This window comes from Falco punctatus (genome assembly GCF_963210335.1).
Source record: "Falco punctatus genome assembly, chromosome: 7".
NCBI classification, from domain to species: domain Eukaryota; kingdom Metazoa; phylum Chordata; class Aves; order Falconiformes; family Falconidae; genus Falco; species Falco punctatus.
The window spans coordinates 53,387,946-53,407,001 of record NC_137587.1 but is presented as its reverse complement, the minus strand read 5'-3'; the positions used below and the strand labels follow the sequence as shown (position 1 = coordinate 53,407,001).

Below are 19,056 nucleotides of genomic sequence, written 5' to 3'. Positions count from 1 at the left end.
ATATACATATGCAATTCTTTTTTTATAAAACTGCACTCACTTCTTCTATTTTACTAATGCAGGTACATTTCATTACGAACATAAGGCTTGTAGGTGAGTGTTGCAGCACAATCAAACTAGTAGGCTGCAACAAGGCTTTACCATTGGTCAGATTCTACTGTCTGTGCTGTATCTCCTTCCTCCAGAGGCCAGACCAAACTGCTCCTCCTCCATCTGAGCCTCTTTCCCACCATCCTCCGGGCTATTTAACCACTTCGCAGGAACGAGCTACAGCTGCACATCATCCAAGTCCATCAACCCATTGCCTCTGAGGCAAGGCCACAGCTGCATGTTATCAATGCTAATCAGCCCACTGCCTTCAGTCCTCTACAGATGAGAATGTATTTCTGAGACTGTGGCACTGTTCAGGAACCACTTCACTAAAGACAGAAACCGACCATTATCCAGTATTTTGGCAAAGATCAGTTAGCTGAAATGTTTGATCATACATGTAAATATGTTAAGCAGCGGTATTTTAAAACCACCATTCTCAATAGCACAACTGAGACTTGATATATAGACAAATTCCACGAGTAGCAGTCTAAGGTTATACAATAGAGGATGAAAATATTTTGTAATGATATACTTACTTCAAGCTTTTCCATATGAAAGTCCTTTGTCATGTAATTCAGTGTTGCTCGAGTTGTGCTTTCCCCTCCGTTTCTTCTGTTATCACTACTTTCCTCACTCCCAATCCCAGATTTCTTTCCCTTTCCTTCCAGCAGATACTGGAATTGCTTCCTCCTGTGAAAAGATAGAGAGATTTACAGTTCTAATTATTGGAAACTTTTTTAAAAGTGCAAATGTTTCTAGAGATTGTGGAGGGTTTTTTCTTTTCTCCCTCTGAACATGTACTTTGAGCTTTCAAGTTTATTGCATCCTCAAGTTACTCAAAATACTTAATGACTAAACATTCCTATGTTTCTTTGCCTCTATACAATTGACTTTTTGACATATATCGTATAGCATCTCCTAAATAGGAAGTCTTGCAGCTTAAACTTTTTTTAAGTATGTTACCTATAGATGACTAAAAATATTTTTTTTAAGCACCTTTTTTCTTGCAGCACCAACTCTTACATTGGTTAACTGTTATAGTCACCCACTATAAAATACCTGCTAAAAATAATCAGTCTTCATCATGAAGTCCATAAATCTTCACCAATACCAGTACAACTGGAGATTTAAACAAGCAGCACATTTGTGCGCATGTGCCTTTTAATCTTATTCAGCAGACTTCATACAATTTCCATGAAAACCTCTGGCTACAGCAGGCCATGCTAATATTTCTGCTATAAGCAGAGAACCTATCTTTTGTAAGACGTTATTTGTGAAATTTTTGTCTTTTTACCTAGAAAGAATTCATCGTGACAGCATGCAAAATAAGTAAACAATACATTCTGAACAAATTCCGGATACATTCATTGTATTTTACCTAGATTCTCCAAATAAGGAAAGCATGCGATAATGTGGCAGCTCAGAAGATGCCACATACGCCAGAATGCCGAAGAGCCTCTCTGCCATGACAATATCATTTTCAGTAACCTGTGAGGGAAGTGGGGGGAAGGGGAAGAAAAAAAGGAAAAAGTCAAGTTTCAAAACTGGCACATTCGTATTTCATTACATATGCACATTGAGAATTAACTGAAATTTGTTATGCAGAACACTGCATACAGCTCTGTTCCAGACATATCTTCAAAACATAGATTTGCTTTTACTGGCACTTAAAATGTACTTTAAAAGAAACCAAATGAGGTACTGGTGCTTGTTTTACTTCCTGTAATTCTGGAAACTTTATAATGTATACACATCCTACCCTGTGCTTCATGACAGTCTTCACGAAACAAGGAATTTTATAATGACTTCTTACACAGAGTGTCTGAAGGCCAGACTTATTAAATCTGCTCCATACTGCAGGCACTTACAAAAGGTCTACCAGAAAATTTCTGATCAAGTTATGCTGGAGAAATGAAAAGATTCTGGGTACCCCCATGTGAAAAGTTAAGTTACCGTCTCCCTTAGTTTGGCAGCATCATAGAGAAGGCTTTCTATAAAAGACAGGTTTTACAGAAAAACAAAAACAAAATTAAAAAAAGTATTTTCTCTGCATTTTACAACCCCCAAAATAGCATTCCTCCATTACACTTCTCTAAATACCATCCATACTGTTGTGTCAACGTTCAGTTACAGATGTCTCTCTAAACTAATCTTCAATGGTTGAAAACTTTTCAGGATTAATTTTACACATCTCAATTTTGCATAAAACAGGTGGAAAAGGTTTATTTTCTGGTAGTTTTTGTTATTGTCTTTTGTTTGTCTTGGCTCATAACCTCTGAAGACCATGCCTTGTAGTTTCTTCTGCCCTGATGGCCAGACTATGAACTGACTTCAACTGCCAAAAGTTTGTTTGGCACAGTTTCTAGACTTCTGGCTTTCCAGTGAGTGCAGAAGAAATCTTTATGATCATCTAAATCTGACCTGGATAACACAGGACTATGAAATTCACTCAGTGACTTCTTAACTTCTGGATCAAATTTAATTTCCGTTCATCTTATAACATTTTTGGAAAGCAACCCATTATTAAATAAACTTCAATACTCACAATATTTACAAAGTACTTCCAGACAATTTTTGTGTTCTTTATTATTCAAACATTGGAGTAAAATGGACTTCTGATCCAGCTTAATGTAATTTAATTACGTTCTTGTTTAATTCGCTGTACAATCTATAGCCTTGCCTAAAGTGTACTGCAACAGCATAATGCAGGGAGAAATTCACCAGAGAAGACATAGGTCAGGAAAGCTGAAATGCGAAATCAACTCCATTTTCCAAGTGTTTAGAAGTGCTCATTTTCAGCTAAAATTAAGTAAGTCTTACTTTGTAGCTTAAGAGTAGATGACCTCACTAAACAGTCTGTTAATAGAAGCAAGGTCTAAAAGAAAGAGCACAGAAGGCAGCTAGGGAAACAAAGACCATTGCCAGCAGAAATGTCTGCTGGAGAAATAAGTGATTTTAATTTATTTATTTATGTTAAGAGAAGCATAAGGACCCGGTCAACGGAGACAACAATGCTGAATGCACTCTAGTTCACAGAAACTCATGTTTACCATCTTATTCCAGTACACTGTTTGCTCCATTAATCACAAAAAGATTATAACGGTAATATCACATAAATGTAAAGTCTATTATGCCTGCTTCTTGCCAAGTACAGAAAACAGGCACCAACTCAGTAACCGTGATGCACCTGCTATATTGTATGCCATAACACTTGGTGTGAAACATTCTGTAGAGTTTAGTAACTTCAAACCTTGTCAACTCTTAATTAATCCGAGATTACACTCTTTTATGTTTTCCCCAGTCGTAGTATCTCAGTGAAGAGAATTTGATTCTTCAGCTAGTAAATGTAACAGTCTGACAAAGGAACAAAATCATTGTTAGGGGGAGACTAACACTCAGCTTCCAGCCTGGAACATAAGTGGCATAAAAGGGGGAGGGTGGAGAGAAAAACAGAAGCTTCCTTACGCTTCTTATTTTTTCTTGTTTGTTTTTTTTAAAAAAAGTTGAAGAGTGCTAGAGTTACATAATTAGTTAATTCAGTTACTTTGTATTGCTTTTACTCCCCAACTATACATACCTCAGAGCTGGCAACACAATAGCATTCACAAACTTTGCAAGCAAATGATAATCAGAACAGCAGATTATGCACATTTCCCTTTCCATTGTGTGAAACTTACTTAGTTCTAAGGTTCTTATTTAGTTCTAAGATCTAAGGTCCGAGAGCACACTTCAGGGTGTTGTATTTACATTGAAAGAGGATTTTCTGTTATTGATTTTAAAAGAAAAGTTAACACACATCTGCAAAGCTGGATACCATGATTTGTGCCGTAGACTAAGGAAAAGCAGCTATCAGATTTCATCTCTCTCTTCTGCTTGACTATGACACTTTTCAAATTATTAATGACACTAGAAAAAAATTTCTGTGTGCACATCTTCATAAGTGGTCTGGCTGAAAAAGTTTGTTGAGGACAAAAGTGTTCTCCAGCCGTACGTATTTAAGATTTGATATATGTCCTACATAAAAAGCATGCTGTGCTACATGTAAATCCATTTACTAAATTCATCCCCAAGTACTATTAAATTAAAAGCTTTCCTCCAAAGACAGACTGTAAAAAAGTCTACTTAAATAATTGTGTTATTTTCTTCTTTTTTCTTTCTTTCTCCATGAAAACCACAGGTGAGATCAGTCTATTTAGTCTTTTATTTTGAATCACTACTGTTGATTTTGAAAATATGTAGCAGTAAAAAAACAAACGAACAACTTTACACCCACATTCAACTACTTTTTTTTTTTTTACTATCAACTTTGATGGGCATTTTTTGTAAATTAGTAAATTCAAGGTTATTTTAAAGTTCTCATGAGATTCCTGACTATCACTTTTTTTTTTCTTTTCAAGATACTATGCTGTTGGAGTGAGTCATATTGGCCTTTATCTTTCATCTTTCCTCATCCTCTCTCTCACAGTTAGTTCAGGTAAGGTCTTAAACCAATTCCTGCTCTTCTGTGCAACTAATTCATGTTTTACAGAACTAAACCCAAGTAAACCACAACATTTATACTATGTCTTTATCAGATAACAAGTAAAAAACCTAATCCACAACATACAATGACCAAATTAAAATACCAGATCTAAATATTGAAACTATGTATTATTTTTGCTTTAATTAACTTCCATAACACCACATAAACTTAATTTAGCATTTGAAATTGCACATTCAAATATCATATTACATCGTAACTGTTCTCCCCCTGTTTACAATCAAAGCCCAAGCATAAAATAGTTATTTTTTATGCTTGAATAAATTTACTTTCAATTGGCATAAAGGAAAATACAAAGAATAGCAAATTAGCATCCTAATGTTCTATTTATTTAAACATAAAACACACACCCAACAAAAAACCCACACACTAACAATCTTGCACATAGATTATTTTTTTTCAGGCTTGCTATTTGACAGACTTTTTCCTGTGATAGGCTTAAAGAAGAAAATGTTAGTTTAGATATATTTTGTTACACTGAAAAATATAATCATATACTGTAAACTACTAAACAGTTTGTCAAACGCGCATTTTTGCAAAAGTATTCAGTGTCAGCACTGTGATTGCTTTGAACATAATAAAATGCTTCTTTAAATCAAGTAAAATCATGCGGTTCTTTATTATTATTTCTGCATGTGTTTCTAAAGAAAGAAAAAAAAATTAATTAAATAAAGTCTTCCCTTCCTGTAAACCCCAAACACTGAGGTACAGATTTAGACTGTCATTTCCAATTGCAAACATCCGAGATGACACAACATTCTAATGGCAACTAAGAATCTTACCATCTTCGCCTACAGTAACACAGTACAGTTGGACTTAAACGCAACAGCACAAGAAATTATATCGTGAAGTGTACTTAAAAATTTTTCCCCCCTAATACTGAAAGGGTACTAACAGGGTTCTGCTCATTTTATTAGCAATTCATCTACCTTTTTAAGAACAACACTACTTTATCTTGCAAGACCAATAGGAAGAAGGAAGAAACACTGTCCTACCTTTACTCCATTTATCTTCTGTAAATTAAAATGGTTCAGTCTAAACAGAACATAGTATCTCCACAGAGTAAAGTTGACAACTGGATTTCCCTGAGGATCAACTGTCAACTGTTCAATGCGATGCAGCTGAGCTAATGCATTGAATTGCTGCAGTGTCACAAGATTTGTCTCCTTAAACTTCAGGTGCTGAAAAAAAAGAGAAGTCAAACCACAATAAATTAAATACAGAAACAATAAAGTGTGAGCACAAAGATTCCTGTTCTGTGCCACTCAAACAGTTTTCAAACTCCAACAAACAAGCCTTTAGATCTGATGAAGCAACTGAGGTCACCTCATTTGAAGTCTTCGTGGCAAAACACATCAATGTATCCACCAATTGGCGTATTACATATATTTAGGAATGTCAACGTTACAAGTCCCTAGGCGATTTATAAACCCTATAGCAATAGTACTAATATTTTCAGTGTTACAAAAAGCAGTGATACTACTTGACCAATATTCATTTTAATTCTGCAAGTAAAGCAACTGCAACATCTGCCACATAAGAGTAAGTACAAAATAAGTTTTTAAATATTCTGCTTTTTCAGCCATAGCAGTCTGGCATTAAGTCATACCCTGCTGTTTCTTTGAATCCTGCCCTACCCTGGTGCTCCTGCTGTGAGCACGGTATATTTGGCTGCACAGTAACATTGCTGGGGGAAGGTGAAGGAGGAAAAACTGATGGTGAAGATAAAAATTTATCTGAGATTCTGCCATCCCCCTCAAAGCTTTCCCCTCACAATGAAACAACTGTTTCACTGAGGTAGATACATTTGTCTTAAGTTCCCCAGAAAGTTATATATTCCAATGAAACAATTAAGTTCCTTTCAACTAAAAATCTTAAGAAGCCCAGAGCTCAAGAGGCATATCATCTGAGTAACAAGTCACATTTAAATGTCCAAGGAAAAAAAAAAAAAAAAAGAAGTACTACTACAGGGACACCTCATTTATGTAGTTTTGCTCCATCAAGAACTGAGGAATTTCAAGAGCTGTACTGGTTTAGCTAGCTATTCCCTTTGATTTTTTATCTCTCTCTTTTTCTCCTATGAGCTATTTGATCTTTGAATTCACAACACAAATGAAAGTCTCCTGATACCACAGATCCATAAAAATATTGTAGAATAGCAGTACTATAATTTACACATCAGTTTTGCAAAAAATAATCAGCTAAGTGAAAGGAACAGAGATAAATAATAACCAGTGTGAAAATCCTGTGTGAGAATCTAAATTAAAGTGCATTTTTAAGAAGTAGCAAGTTAAAATCAGCATTATAGCATAACACCAAGCAAATACGTAATTCACAAACATATCTACTGATACGAAAGCACTCAAGGGTGACTATGGCAAATTAAAGTTCTGCTGGAGAACACGTACTCCATAGCCGTTCACACAGGTCAAATCTGAGGCATTCTTACCACAGAATTAGGAAATTTTGTCTTTAGTTTTGTTAACACTTGAACTATTTCATCAAACTCTATGAACATAAATTGGACTGTGACAATAATTCCAGCTGTTTGAACACTCCAGTTTCGATCCAGGCACTCCAGTGCTCCAGCACCATACAAGCAAAGGGTGTCTCCTTCCACTTCCACTAAATGAGACTCAAGAACAGACAAGCCTTGTACTGCACTGCTCAATATTGTATCCAGAGACCTGGAGGAAATAAAAATGCAGCGATAAAATGAGATTATTTTGAGATAGTAACATCATTCTATTGAATGACAGTCCTTTCACTTTACAAAAATGCAACTGTCAAACATGATTGCATTTCTCAGTATTCATTCATTTGCAGTACCCAATCTCGTTCAAAAATATTAAGGGCTGGAAAAACCTCTTTTCGTCAAGTAACATTGCAAAAGCTTAATATATTTTGTGTTGCTTTAGAGATCTGAAAACAACTTCTAACAATGTATTTATTCAAGAAAAGTCATCTTTACATTATGTTTGCTATATGAAATGTAAAAGTTATGTCATAAGTAATCACTTTAAGAACAGACAGCTGTTAAAACCAATCCAGGATAATGTGATTCACACTACTGAACAGTTACTTTTATTCGTGAACAAGAGTACCACTCCTTCCTCAAACCCATATGTCACATAAATCATAAGATTATTCTAATCTCTAAACAGAATAATGAATACCGATATCCTGATGAAATAATTATCCTTGTTTAATCCTTAATTAATAGGGATGAATACATTATTTCCTTAAAAACATGTAAGCTTTCCAATTCACAAGATCGATTTTAAAATTACGCAGTAAGTCCAGCTATTCTAACTCTCATCTCTTTGTGTCTTACTTCCAAGATGAAACATTCAGCTGACTGGACCTGCAGTGCACAGAGAATTCAAGATAAGCGCAAACCACAGGTTTAGAAAACTGCGTAATAATTTTTACTATTTTATTCTTTACTGACTTCCTAGTATTTTTAATGTATTTTGCTTTTTTTGACTACTAGTGATCACTTGACTGATGTTTTCTGAGATTTCACTCTTCACTGGAAATGTTGAGAGCCCATCACTTCATATGTGAAGCTGCAATTACTTTCTATGCTGAATTGCACCTGCCATTTTGTTGCTTAGTTACTCATCTTGAAAATATCTTCTGAAATTCTTCGCTATTATATAACAGAGTAGTAGATCAATATCAATTTTAACTTAGAGGGGTTTAAAAAGCAACAAGACTTCAAGGCAAAAAATGTCTGTGTTATCTACAGCTTCTTAATTCTAACACATACATCCACATTGTCATTAATCTTTTTAAACTAGCATTAATTGGTGATAAAGACCACTACCGGACTTCATTTCTCTGACCAGCCATGAAAAAGAAAAATTCCAAACCCAAGTCTCTAATTCAGAAAACTACATGCACTGCAATTTGCATAAGAGAATTACAACATATGCAAAAAAAGGACAGTTATATGCATTAACATCTCAGGAGGGTGGAAATTTGGTATTTCATTAAAGTAACCACTTTGATTTCTAGCATGTAGTCTACAAATCTTAGAAAAACTTCCACAAGAACATGGAAACAGACTTTATTCATCATGTTTTATTACTGTAGATCTGACAAAAGAATCCTAACATTTGTGGTCAGGAAACTACAAGGAATACAGCAACTTTAGTCACTGTATCCAGCATAAGCAGAGATAGCGTTACAGCCAGATTTTTCCCACAGCTCCATAGAAAAAGTCTTAGTATGTTACTTAAAAGCATTAATTCTCCAGCAATGAGAATCTGTTCATTAACAGGACAATGCTCAAGCTAACTAGTTACATTGACTTGGTCACAGGGATGATTAACAGTGAATTAAGTTGTGAAGAAACCAAGGCGGCAAGAAAGCAGTGGCTAAACATCTGTTCGGAGGATAGCTTTAGAAGCACAAGAACAGAAACGACTACAGCAATTTAAAGACGCTAAGGAAAAAAAATGTTTCACAAGATGCAGCACTCAACTGGAGATAAAACCCAAGTCTAGCCAACACCAGACAAACTCAAACTCACATGGGCTCTGCTCGGGAGAGGCAAAGACTTTCTGTCCATACCTGACATTTCCAGTATTGATCAGGCACAGCAGAGAGCTGTACTTGTCATTGAATTTGTGCAGAACATTTTTTCAGCCTTTTGCCTGAGCTAGCCACGGTTGAAAGTGTGCTAGTTTGGGTTTAGCCAATCCAAAGCACACATTGTTCATTAATTTCTGCATTGGGTTTTTTAATTATATAGAATGGCAGATGGCCGCCTTTTAGATGCAAATAAGCAAGCCACAAAGTATCACAAAAATAATATAACTACATTTATAAACCAACAATACAAAAATCATCTTAGAAATAAAACTAAGTCAAAGAACTGCTATTGTTAAAATAACATGGGTATAAAAGCCATCCAATAAGATATACTGCTGTTCAAATTAAGAACAGGAATTCAATACTCAGTTTGTGAAACCTCTTGATACACAAAGAGGTTACAAATGTTTGCAGTGCTCATACATCCTTATTTCATTCATTTTGATGGAGGGCAACAATCTAAGCTGTCAAGGAAATGAACAGCCTGAAGAAGGGTCAAAATTCATATTTAACGTTCCTTTCAAACATGAAATCCTCCCTTATTTAGCAAAATCACATAATTAGCTTGTGCTTTTTTAGTCAATGAGTTACTGTTATATTACTTATCTAATATATGTTAGTTATTACTAATGGCCAACAGGTTTAATCACCAAGTAAAACATCTTTTCTGGATTGCTTTGGATATATTACTTTTGATAATGAAATACAGTGAGACGTCAGAGGTGAGAAGTAGTAACCTGGAATATTAGACACGAACAAGAAGTACTACCCAATAAAATACCTGCTTTCTTCAGGAAATACATATGCAGCACTGCCATTGATCTGACAGGGCTCGTTATCTTTATCTTGGTTTAAAGAAGCCACAAGAGCTATTCGATTCTGCTGTACCTCCCACTGATGAGCGATATTACAAATTGTTAACCGTTTCTTTTCCTGAAACAAGATAAAAAAGTTGTAAGTTATGACAGAGCAGGATCAACACACTTGTTTGCTCTGAAAGAAATATGCCGCTTTAAACATTTTAGATTGAAGAAATGATAGTTCTGGTTGATGGTTATGCATTAAAATCCATGCTGTTTTGCATAACTGCCAGCAAACAATGACTTCACAAAATAGGCAATAACAGAAACATGAAAGCTAACAAATTAAATCCACAACTTATGAAAGAATAAAGTTAAACTGTTTAGTTTGGATAACTCCAGATGTCTCACTTTGATGGTCTGGAGCTGCTTGTAATACTGCTCTCACAGAACAGGGCAGACTGCTCATACTTTCCTCCATGCTGCTACAGAGACCCTAGCACTTAAGCTAAGTCAGTTCTGCAACTGCTGTAAGTCTCAGCGGTAATTGCAACAGCATACCCTGCATGGGGGAAAAAAATTACCTTCTGAAAAATGGAAAGTCAGGTTTATGAAAACAGAAAATGAAATAAACTTTGGTATGGATACAAGGACTACAACAGATCTAAGTTCAAACATTTTGTTACAGTTTTTAAAAGTAGTATTTATATTCTAGACAAGCCTTGTCAATGAGCCAGTATTTCAAAAGTCTATTAGGTACTTGTTCTTGTGTAGTCATGCAGGTCACATCAATTACCTTACAATTCTATATATTGCTTATTATTCTATGATATCATATAGATATATGTGATTTAATAGATCCAATTTAGAATACTTTAAAAGGTTAAAAAACCAGGTGTTTTCTAGGAGCTCGTGGACCGGTGGCTGAATTCGCATCAGATGAAAGCTGCACACCAAAGGGTAATAACATCAAAGGGTAAATTCATCATTAGTGTCACTTCATTTGGTTTCTCTGAACCAGACCTAACTCTCTGGGGGTCAGCTCTCTCACTGTTACACTACTCTCAATGGAACTTGAACAGTGACTTAGAATTTGAAAGGAAAATCTTATAGAGAAGCTTAGCATAAAATAAATTCACATCCACAATACATGAAGAAAACAAAGTATCAGTCAAAGCCAATAATTTCTTAGTTATAATATCATACTCTAAATTGATGTTGCTGTTAGAAATGCAGCTTTCACACCCATACAGAGTAACCACCTTAATTTAAAGCTTCCCACTCTTAGAAAGTAATAAAACCCCACAATATTCTAAGAAATCTCTAACTCCTCTCATATACTTCAGAACATTAGTACAAGCTACCAATCTCATATTTTAAAAGGGGGGGGAGGAAGGCAATCAGGAATTTGCCCTACGTAGCACAAATACCAGTTGGTAGGCAGCCTGTGCACTTGTCACTGATTTTACCCATAAACAGGGGAAGTATAAAAGATGCATACTTTTCAGATGTACTAATGAATATTCTACTTCATTGCCATGGAATTTTGGATTGAAACAGCAAGTACTTGCTAGTTTTAAGTTGCAATGCTCTTAAATTGGGTCTAAAATAATTTCAGGGAAGGTAAATCCCTGCTAACAATTATTTCCTTAGAGCATAAGTTAATCACCTTTATCAATTTCTTACCACTGTCAAAAGCCTAATATCATACTTTTAAATATGATTACATTAGTTCCTGTCTCCTTTAGACTATTTTGTTATGCTGATTAATATCAGCCTAAAAAAGAAAACAACAAAATACCGATTAGGATTTAGAAGGCTGTACCAAAACTCCTGAAGGTTAGAAAGGCTTTATTTGTTTTAAAATTGACATTTACGTTTCTGTTCTAAGACAGACTCTATGGCTGGGAAAAAAAAAAAAAATCAACACAAACCACAAAGTTTTATTATAGCGCCTTTTTTCAAACAGAAAAAAACCCCACTATTTTATATGCCTGCGGAGAAAGGCAGGGGATCAGGGAGCACCTAATTTTACAGTTTGAAATGAACATTTTTGATACATTTAGTTTAATCTTTACTCACTATCTTCTAGGTTTAATCTATAAAAGTAACATGTGACTGTTACCATCATATTTTTAGGTAATTTCTTTCACAGTAGGCAAGTTGTGGATATCACCGCAGTGTCATTCACTGAGAAAGTCCCTCACAGTGCTCAAGTGTTGGAGATGTGAAGTATAAAGCAGTACAAATGAATATTTCTTTGAAAAACAGAAAGTATATCAACAAAAGCAGCAAGCATTTCATCACCTGTGACTGCAAATCTGTGGAGCCTGTGTATTTCCTTCAGAATCAAGAGCAACTGCATATAAACGTTTCACAGTAAAACATTTAATACCTACACACAAATCCCTCATGCTTGCAGCTCTTATACTCAGAGTAAACACTGTGATCTGTTTCAATGACTGATAATGCAGAGGTAGATCTACTAGACTTCAAATGTTCATAAAAATTATGTCCGTAGTTGTCTGTTACTGACACTGAAAGTACATGAGAACTACTTTTACAATTTTCTTCTGAAAGTTTTTCCATTTTAAAGAGCTCAAAAATATTCCCCATCCAATTTGCCCAAAGCATTATGATGTTATCTGGTTAGAGAACACTATGTACCCAACGTTTACACATAGACTTCAGCGATGACTGATCTCCATGTCACAGAAAGTAGAGGAAGCTAAAATAGTCAGCAATTTCTTCCCATCACAATTAGAAAATTCTGTTTGTTCTGGAGGGTGAGGGTCTCCTCATAACCTCAGCTACCACACAGCTTTACTGCTTTGTTGGCCCTCAGCTGTGGGCTGCTGGATTCCCACAGAGCCTCTGAAAACTTCCAAGAATTAATTTTACAGAAAGCAAATTCTAGAAGTGTGAAGATTCTGCTAGCAGTAACTATTTCTCCTTCCAGTAATTAAGTTCAGCCTCTGTTGGAAAGGAATTACATTCTCTGTACATTTCAAAGTACATCCCAAGCTTTCCCAGAGGAGTGGGTTTTAAGCAGTAAAAAAATAAGTCTGGAAAAAGAGAGATGAAGAAACTCTGTTGTTAGGGCAGGCAAGTATGTATCAGCAAGGGAGAAAGAAGAGATGACATTGCTGAAATTGATTTCTTCGATGCAGTAAGTACAGGAAAACAGCCATTGTTTACTACTGAATGAGTGCTTATAATTTCATTTACATTGCATACAGTTTAAGGAAGTTTGGAGGAAAGTGACACAAAGTTACCTCAACTACATTAAAAAAATCTACAATTTAATGTTGAAAGTTGAATAATAACAGCATGATACATTAAAAATTTATTTTCTCTCTTCTAGGGGAAGTTTCCACTAGCAAAATGCACTGAGAAATCTAGGCCATCAAGACAAACAAACCCTCTGCTACAAGGAAATATTACATCAATGTTTAAGTTACGGTTAAGAACATGAACTTCAAATAAACACCTACTTTTTTTCTAGTCCAGAGACACAGTTAGCTTTTAAGCAGTATAAAATAACACTATGTATGAATATTACTTACTAATTTCCCATTTCTTTATGTTACTAAGAATAGGCACCAAAACTGAAAACCTAAAGACTTGAAATACATCAGTATCTTGGGGACACACACACACACAGAAAAAAAAAACAACTCCACAATCAAAAAAAAAACCAACACACACACCACACACAGTGCTGCTTAAGAAAAAAAAAAAAAGACTGTATCTAAGACTTTTTTGTTATATTGTGGGTGGTTTTTAAAACAATAAATCAAAATTACAAATGCATAAAAATAACTAGGAAATCAAAATATATTTTTTGGCATTAAACATTAAATTATTCCCCCCCCCCCCCCCCCCCCCCGTTCAAATGCAGAGACTCTTAGATACTTGAACTTTGGTCTCCTATTATAGGTCACCAGCCCCATAAAAGTACTCCAGAGTGCACCTCAGTCTCCCCTGGTAGGAGTATTCCATGTCACGTACACAAGCCCTAACCAGGCCAGGTGGTCCCGTAGATAAGTGTTCTTCTGAAAAAGACGGCAGCTGGAGTCTAGCTGCTGCTCTGATGGCTGCTTAACTTTTTCTACAGAAAGCAAGGACCTCAACAGGAAAGAATGAAGGAAAAACTACTTCAGAACACCCTGCATGGCAGAAGTTGGAGCACTCACATGAAATGGGGGAGACCAAGTTCAAGGAATTTGAAATCACTGAAAAGTCCTTTCCTTTACCCTGGATTTACTTCATGTCTGGATTTGTGAAAATTAAGTTGGCCATCCTTTCACATACATCACAATCATGTATTCAACTGGGATTTTTTTCTAAAGTGTATCTTGAGTCGTTGACTAAGAGTTTCAATTGTGGAGTGCACCGTTTAAGCGGTAAAAAAAAAAAAGATAGAGGCATACTGGGCTATGTAAATTGGTTTACAGTAGGCTTAGAACTACCACACAAAATACCTTAAGCAAGGTCTGTTTATGGCTTTCACGCTTCCTTTCTTCCTCTTTCCTTGCTGCAACAGATGCCATACGTCTCTCTTCTTCCTGGATGAATAAAAGAAAAAACAACTTCAGAAAAGGAGAAAGTAATCAGGTTCTGAAAAGCGTTACTAAAAAATTATCAATATTTTTTTGTGTTGGTATTTGAAATAAACAATTTCATTTTAATAATTTTAACATTTCAATGTTTCTAAATATTAAAAATAATAACATTTGTAATTATAAATAAATCAGGAAATACAGAAAAAATCTACTTGGATACAAATAGTGAAAATAAAGCTACTAAAACTAGTATTTGTAAAGGTCTTTGGAAAAGTATAAAGCATATGGTGAGTATGACAGTGAAAAAGAATATATAAATATCTGTTAAATATAACAGTGCATTGTATCTTCGTAGTGGTTTTTACAATTAGTTGGATTTTTCTGGTAAGGAAAGACACAGAGTGAACAAGCTGAACCCTATTTATGCTCAAACCATAATCCAGAGATTGATTTTTAGCATTATAAATTGTGTCCAGGGACCGACTTTTTTCCATCTCCTACAGAACTTAGGAAGAAAAGAATATTTTCAAAGGTAAGTATCCTACATTAACATTACTTCTCATCAATATTATTACCCATTCAAGAAGAAGTTGCAAGAAGAAAGCACTGATTCTTAAATAATGGAAGTCATGTAAGTGAAGATGCTTAATTTTCCTGGTACAGCACTTTAATATTGCAATACACCCATATTAGGTTGAATGCGCCCTATTTACAGAAGTCTAAACATTCTCACAGCACAGTATTTTTAGAACATATATTTTCCAAGTAACAAAAGAAATGTTCACTATGAAGTAAAAAGAGTTCTTCCAACACAAATATTTGGGAAGCATACTTTTAACTTATTTTGATTTACTTCACATGCCATTTGGGTGTTTCTATTAAAGTATCTTCCCAGAACGTGGGGAAAGTGTTTTGATTTCCCTCAAAATAGAAAGCTCCTGTCCCAACCTTTTCACTTTCACTTTCCAGAAAGTTGTGTGTAAAGAAAATTAACAAACAGCAGTGAACAAAAAGCACCACCAACCATGAAGACCTACTGATATGTCAAAATTTCTGCATAAATAAAACATGCTATGTTCAGAGAATTAAGAACTCCTAAGCACATGGGTGAAGGCTTACTGGAAGAGAAATAAAACAGAAACTTCACACTTAGGATTGCTGTTACATTTTTAAGAAAATTATTTCCAAAGCATATGAAGTTAGGCTCACATAAGATTTGCTCTTATCTGTGTACAGCCTCCCTGAAATCTACTGACATACCATGGCTTTTGACATGAATCTGAAAGGGGATTGAACAACAAACTTCCAAATTGTTCCTCTGCAACTTTCATTTAATAATCATATATTAAAACAAGAGGAATACCTTAATGCAGATTAAAGCATGAGGCTTTGGATAGGGTAAGCCTCCTCTACCCCAAGTGAATACAAGAATTTCCCTGGAGTGCTAATTGGAAAGCCTTACACTTTTTGGTTGTTGGTTGGGGTTTTTTTGCTGGGGTGGAGTGGATGTTTTGTTCTGAAAGCAACTTCTGGCCTTTTGAGGGTGAAGTTTTGTTGGCAGCTTCCTCTGCTACTGGGCTTTCAGTTCATCCTACACAGGGTATTACCAAAGGGCCAGCGTCATAGAATTACAAAATAATCCAGATTAGAAGGGAACTCAAGAGATCACTAGTCCATGATAAAGGAGGCTCAACAATAAATTAAATAAAATCACATACAGATACAGAAGGCCTCCTAGATCCCAATACAACAAAATACCACACAATGAAACCCTAATACCTGAATGGGAGGGCTCAGGGTGATGCTGTGAAAATCATGAAATAAACCCCATGCAGGTAACATGCCACATATATGAACGCATAATTAATAATGCCAAATAAAAATCTATTGTTCCTCCAGGTATGATTCAAAGTGTTAACAACTACAAACATTATTCTCATGACAGCTCTTCATCCCAATTATGTGTCAGTGTACTAAGCCTACATTTACTTGAAAAAGCCTGAAATCTTAAAATAAAATATAAACACTACCCAATTACATTAGTGATATCTTTCTATAGAGAAAGTTGGTTAGAGTTGTTTCTAGTTTGGCTTTTTTTATTTTCTAATTAAATCTCTTCATCTGACCTTGCATTTATGCCTTTTAAATTGGCTTCCTACAAAAACAAGCTTTTTACAATTTCAGTGTCTTAATCTTCTCTAATGACTTTTCAACACATTGAACATATTAAATAACTTGAAGTATGTTTAGAAGTCTCAAAGTAAAGTTTTTTGTTCCCTAGAAGTTTGATTATATAAAACTGGCATGCGCAAAGAAGAGAAATGTAAACTTGCTTTCCCACCATGGGAGAGGAAGCAGGAATTATCCATTCTATTTGGCAGAAAGCAATGGCCAGTTGTCACAGACTCAGCTCCAAACTAACCGAGGTATTCTTGTGTTTTGCACTGGGGAAGGTGAGCATTAGAGAACAAAATGACACTAAACTATAATAAAGCAGCCATCATTGATTTTATTCCTTTCAAAACAAATTAAGGGGTCGTGTCTGCCCCCTCTACCCGGCCCCGCAAAGCTCTAAGGCAAATATCCACAAAGTTTCCCAATTCAGTTTTCCCTCGGCTTCCACAAAGGTCTCTTCTTACCCTAACTGCCTTCTCGAAGCCTTCCCCTAATCCAGTCCAAACACCTACTTTATGACACTGCGTTCCACACACGAGCGCCTACTGCCCTCATTCAAGTCAGTCCAGTACCTTCCCTGCCAACACAATCTCAACACAAAGAATTAAATGAACTACAGTAAATTATATTCTAACAAGAGTCTTCTATTTACAGAATAAGACTCTTTTTTCTTGATCAAGAATTTATCCTACTTAGACATGTTTAAAAAAATAATAATTTCTAAATGAAATTAGCTCAGTCTAAAAATAAAATATGCCCTAGTTTTAGTTAGTATTCATAAAGGCAGAATAATAGGGAAAACATCTAAATAAATCAAGGGCCAAACCCACTTTTTATGGAAATCAAATCCGTATACATTTCCTGATTAATCTTAGACAACACATGCAATCAATCTTGAAAAAACACAACATCCTCCCTGCCAATACCCACAAAAAAAACCCCACAAAGTTATAAAACAAAACCCTTAAAAACCTTGCCACAATTCATTTTTACTATCACCCTTTCTCTTTTAGCTCTAGCACCTTTGAAATTCTTTCTGTCTCCCTTTTTCTTTGACCCCCCCTCTCATCCTGCTGTTATTGTTCATAACTTTGTTTCATCTTTAAACCAAACCTTGCTGGACAAGGAGGGATGCTCCTCCAGAAGGTCGAAGTGCCAGATCATTATAAAAGGACTCGGGTGTCCTCTTGTATATCGAAATCTCTGCCATTCATTAGTTCTGCGCTTCTCAGGCTAAATGGCTAAGAAGCCATCTTCCAAAAACAAAAAAAAAAAAAAAAAGAGCCACGTAATAACTTTCTGCAATGAGATTCTAAGGCTCCATGTTTACATTCTCAGTGTGAAGCAACAGTAGCGACAGGACACACACAAAATAAGACACATTAAAGGCACTGCCACCCTTAAGGGTTTCCCATTAGAGCTGTAGCTGCCGCTTCGCCAAGCTGGGAGCTCCCCCTACTGCTACACCAGCACTACCGTAACGACACCAGCACGGATTTGGGCCAAACCTGTGTCATTCTGGTGCCCTTCCATCGGTAACAGCCAGGAAGACCCGAAAAGGATCCTAAAGAGAGCACAGCAGAATGCAAGGCAATTCTTCCTTGCTGCTGCTCTGCTGTTTTACTGTTATTCCAACAAGTTCTTTTTCACCAAACGCTACCACTTAAGTCACACGACAGAAAAATTCTAGGGTAACACACAAAGAATGCAGCATTTCATTTCCATAGTATGTCTACCTTAAAATTATTCAAATAATTTTACTATGGAATAGAAACAGCTATAGCATACTTTATTTAAACTACTTGAAGTAACGGAGGGGAAAAAAGGGGGTGGGGGAGAGAATATGAATAATAGCCTGAAAATACACATTTAAGCTTGCCAAGCGTAAGAAGACTTTACAATACACTACACAAAGTGCATAAAATTCAGCTCACTTATACTTGCAGAAGGCAGACTACTTGTCCTGTACACCACTGAGGCTGATTTTACACAAGAATGAAGTAAGAATGGTTCTAGGAGAAATACAGCCACAGAAAACAGCAAGCGTAACACTTCTGATGAATCTTTAAGTGTACCTGACAATAAGATGTACCTCCATTTTTTACTTTTATTATTAATTTGGTATACTTTTGCAAGACCCGATTTAAAAGACAGAATTATAATCCACCAGAATGACTCTAGAAGTTCCTGAAGTAACTTATTTTCAGGTGGAAAGCAAAAAAACATTAGGGATCCTTGCCTAAAAAAACAACACTCCATGGTGCTGATGGAATCAATAAAGAAT

At 35.6% G+C, this 19,056-nt stretch overlaps 1 protein-coding gene across 2 annotated transcripts in view; it reads right to left on the bottom strand.

The window, feature by feature from the left end:
• LRRC49 (leucine rich repeat containing 49) overlaps window positions 1-19,056 on the bottom strand; it is a 57,850-nt gene that overhangs the window by 9,690 nt on the left and 29,104 nt on the right. For both annotated transcript variants that reach the window (XM_080396124.1, XM_080396125.1), the window contains 6 exons: window positions 14,517-14,600; window positions 10,014-10,165; window positions 7,083-7,320; window positions 5,629-5,814; window positions 1,472-1,581; window positions 630-783 (listed from right to left, as the gene is read on the bottom strand). In XM_080396124.1, coding sequence (XP_080252250.1) covers window positions 630-783; window positions 1,472-1,581; window positions 5,629-5,814; window positions 7,083-7,320; window positions 10,014-10,165; window positions 14,517-14,600 — 924 coding nt within the window. The remainder of the gene's footprint in view (window positions 1-629; window positions 784-1,471; window positions 1,582-5,628; window positions 5,815-7,082; window positions 7,321-10,013; window positions 10,166-14,516; window positions 14,601-19,056) is intronic.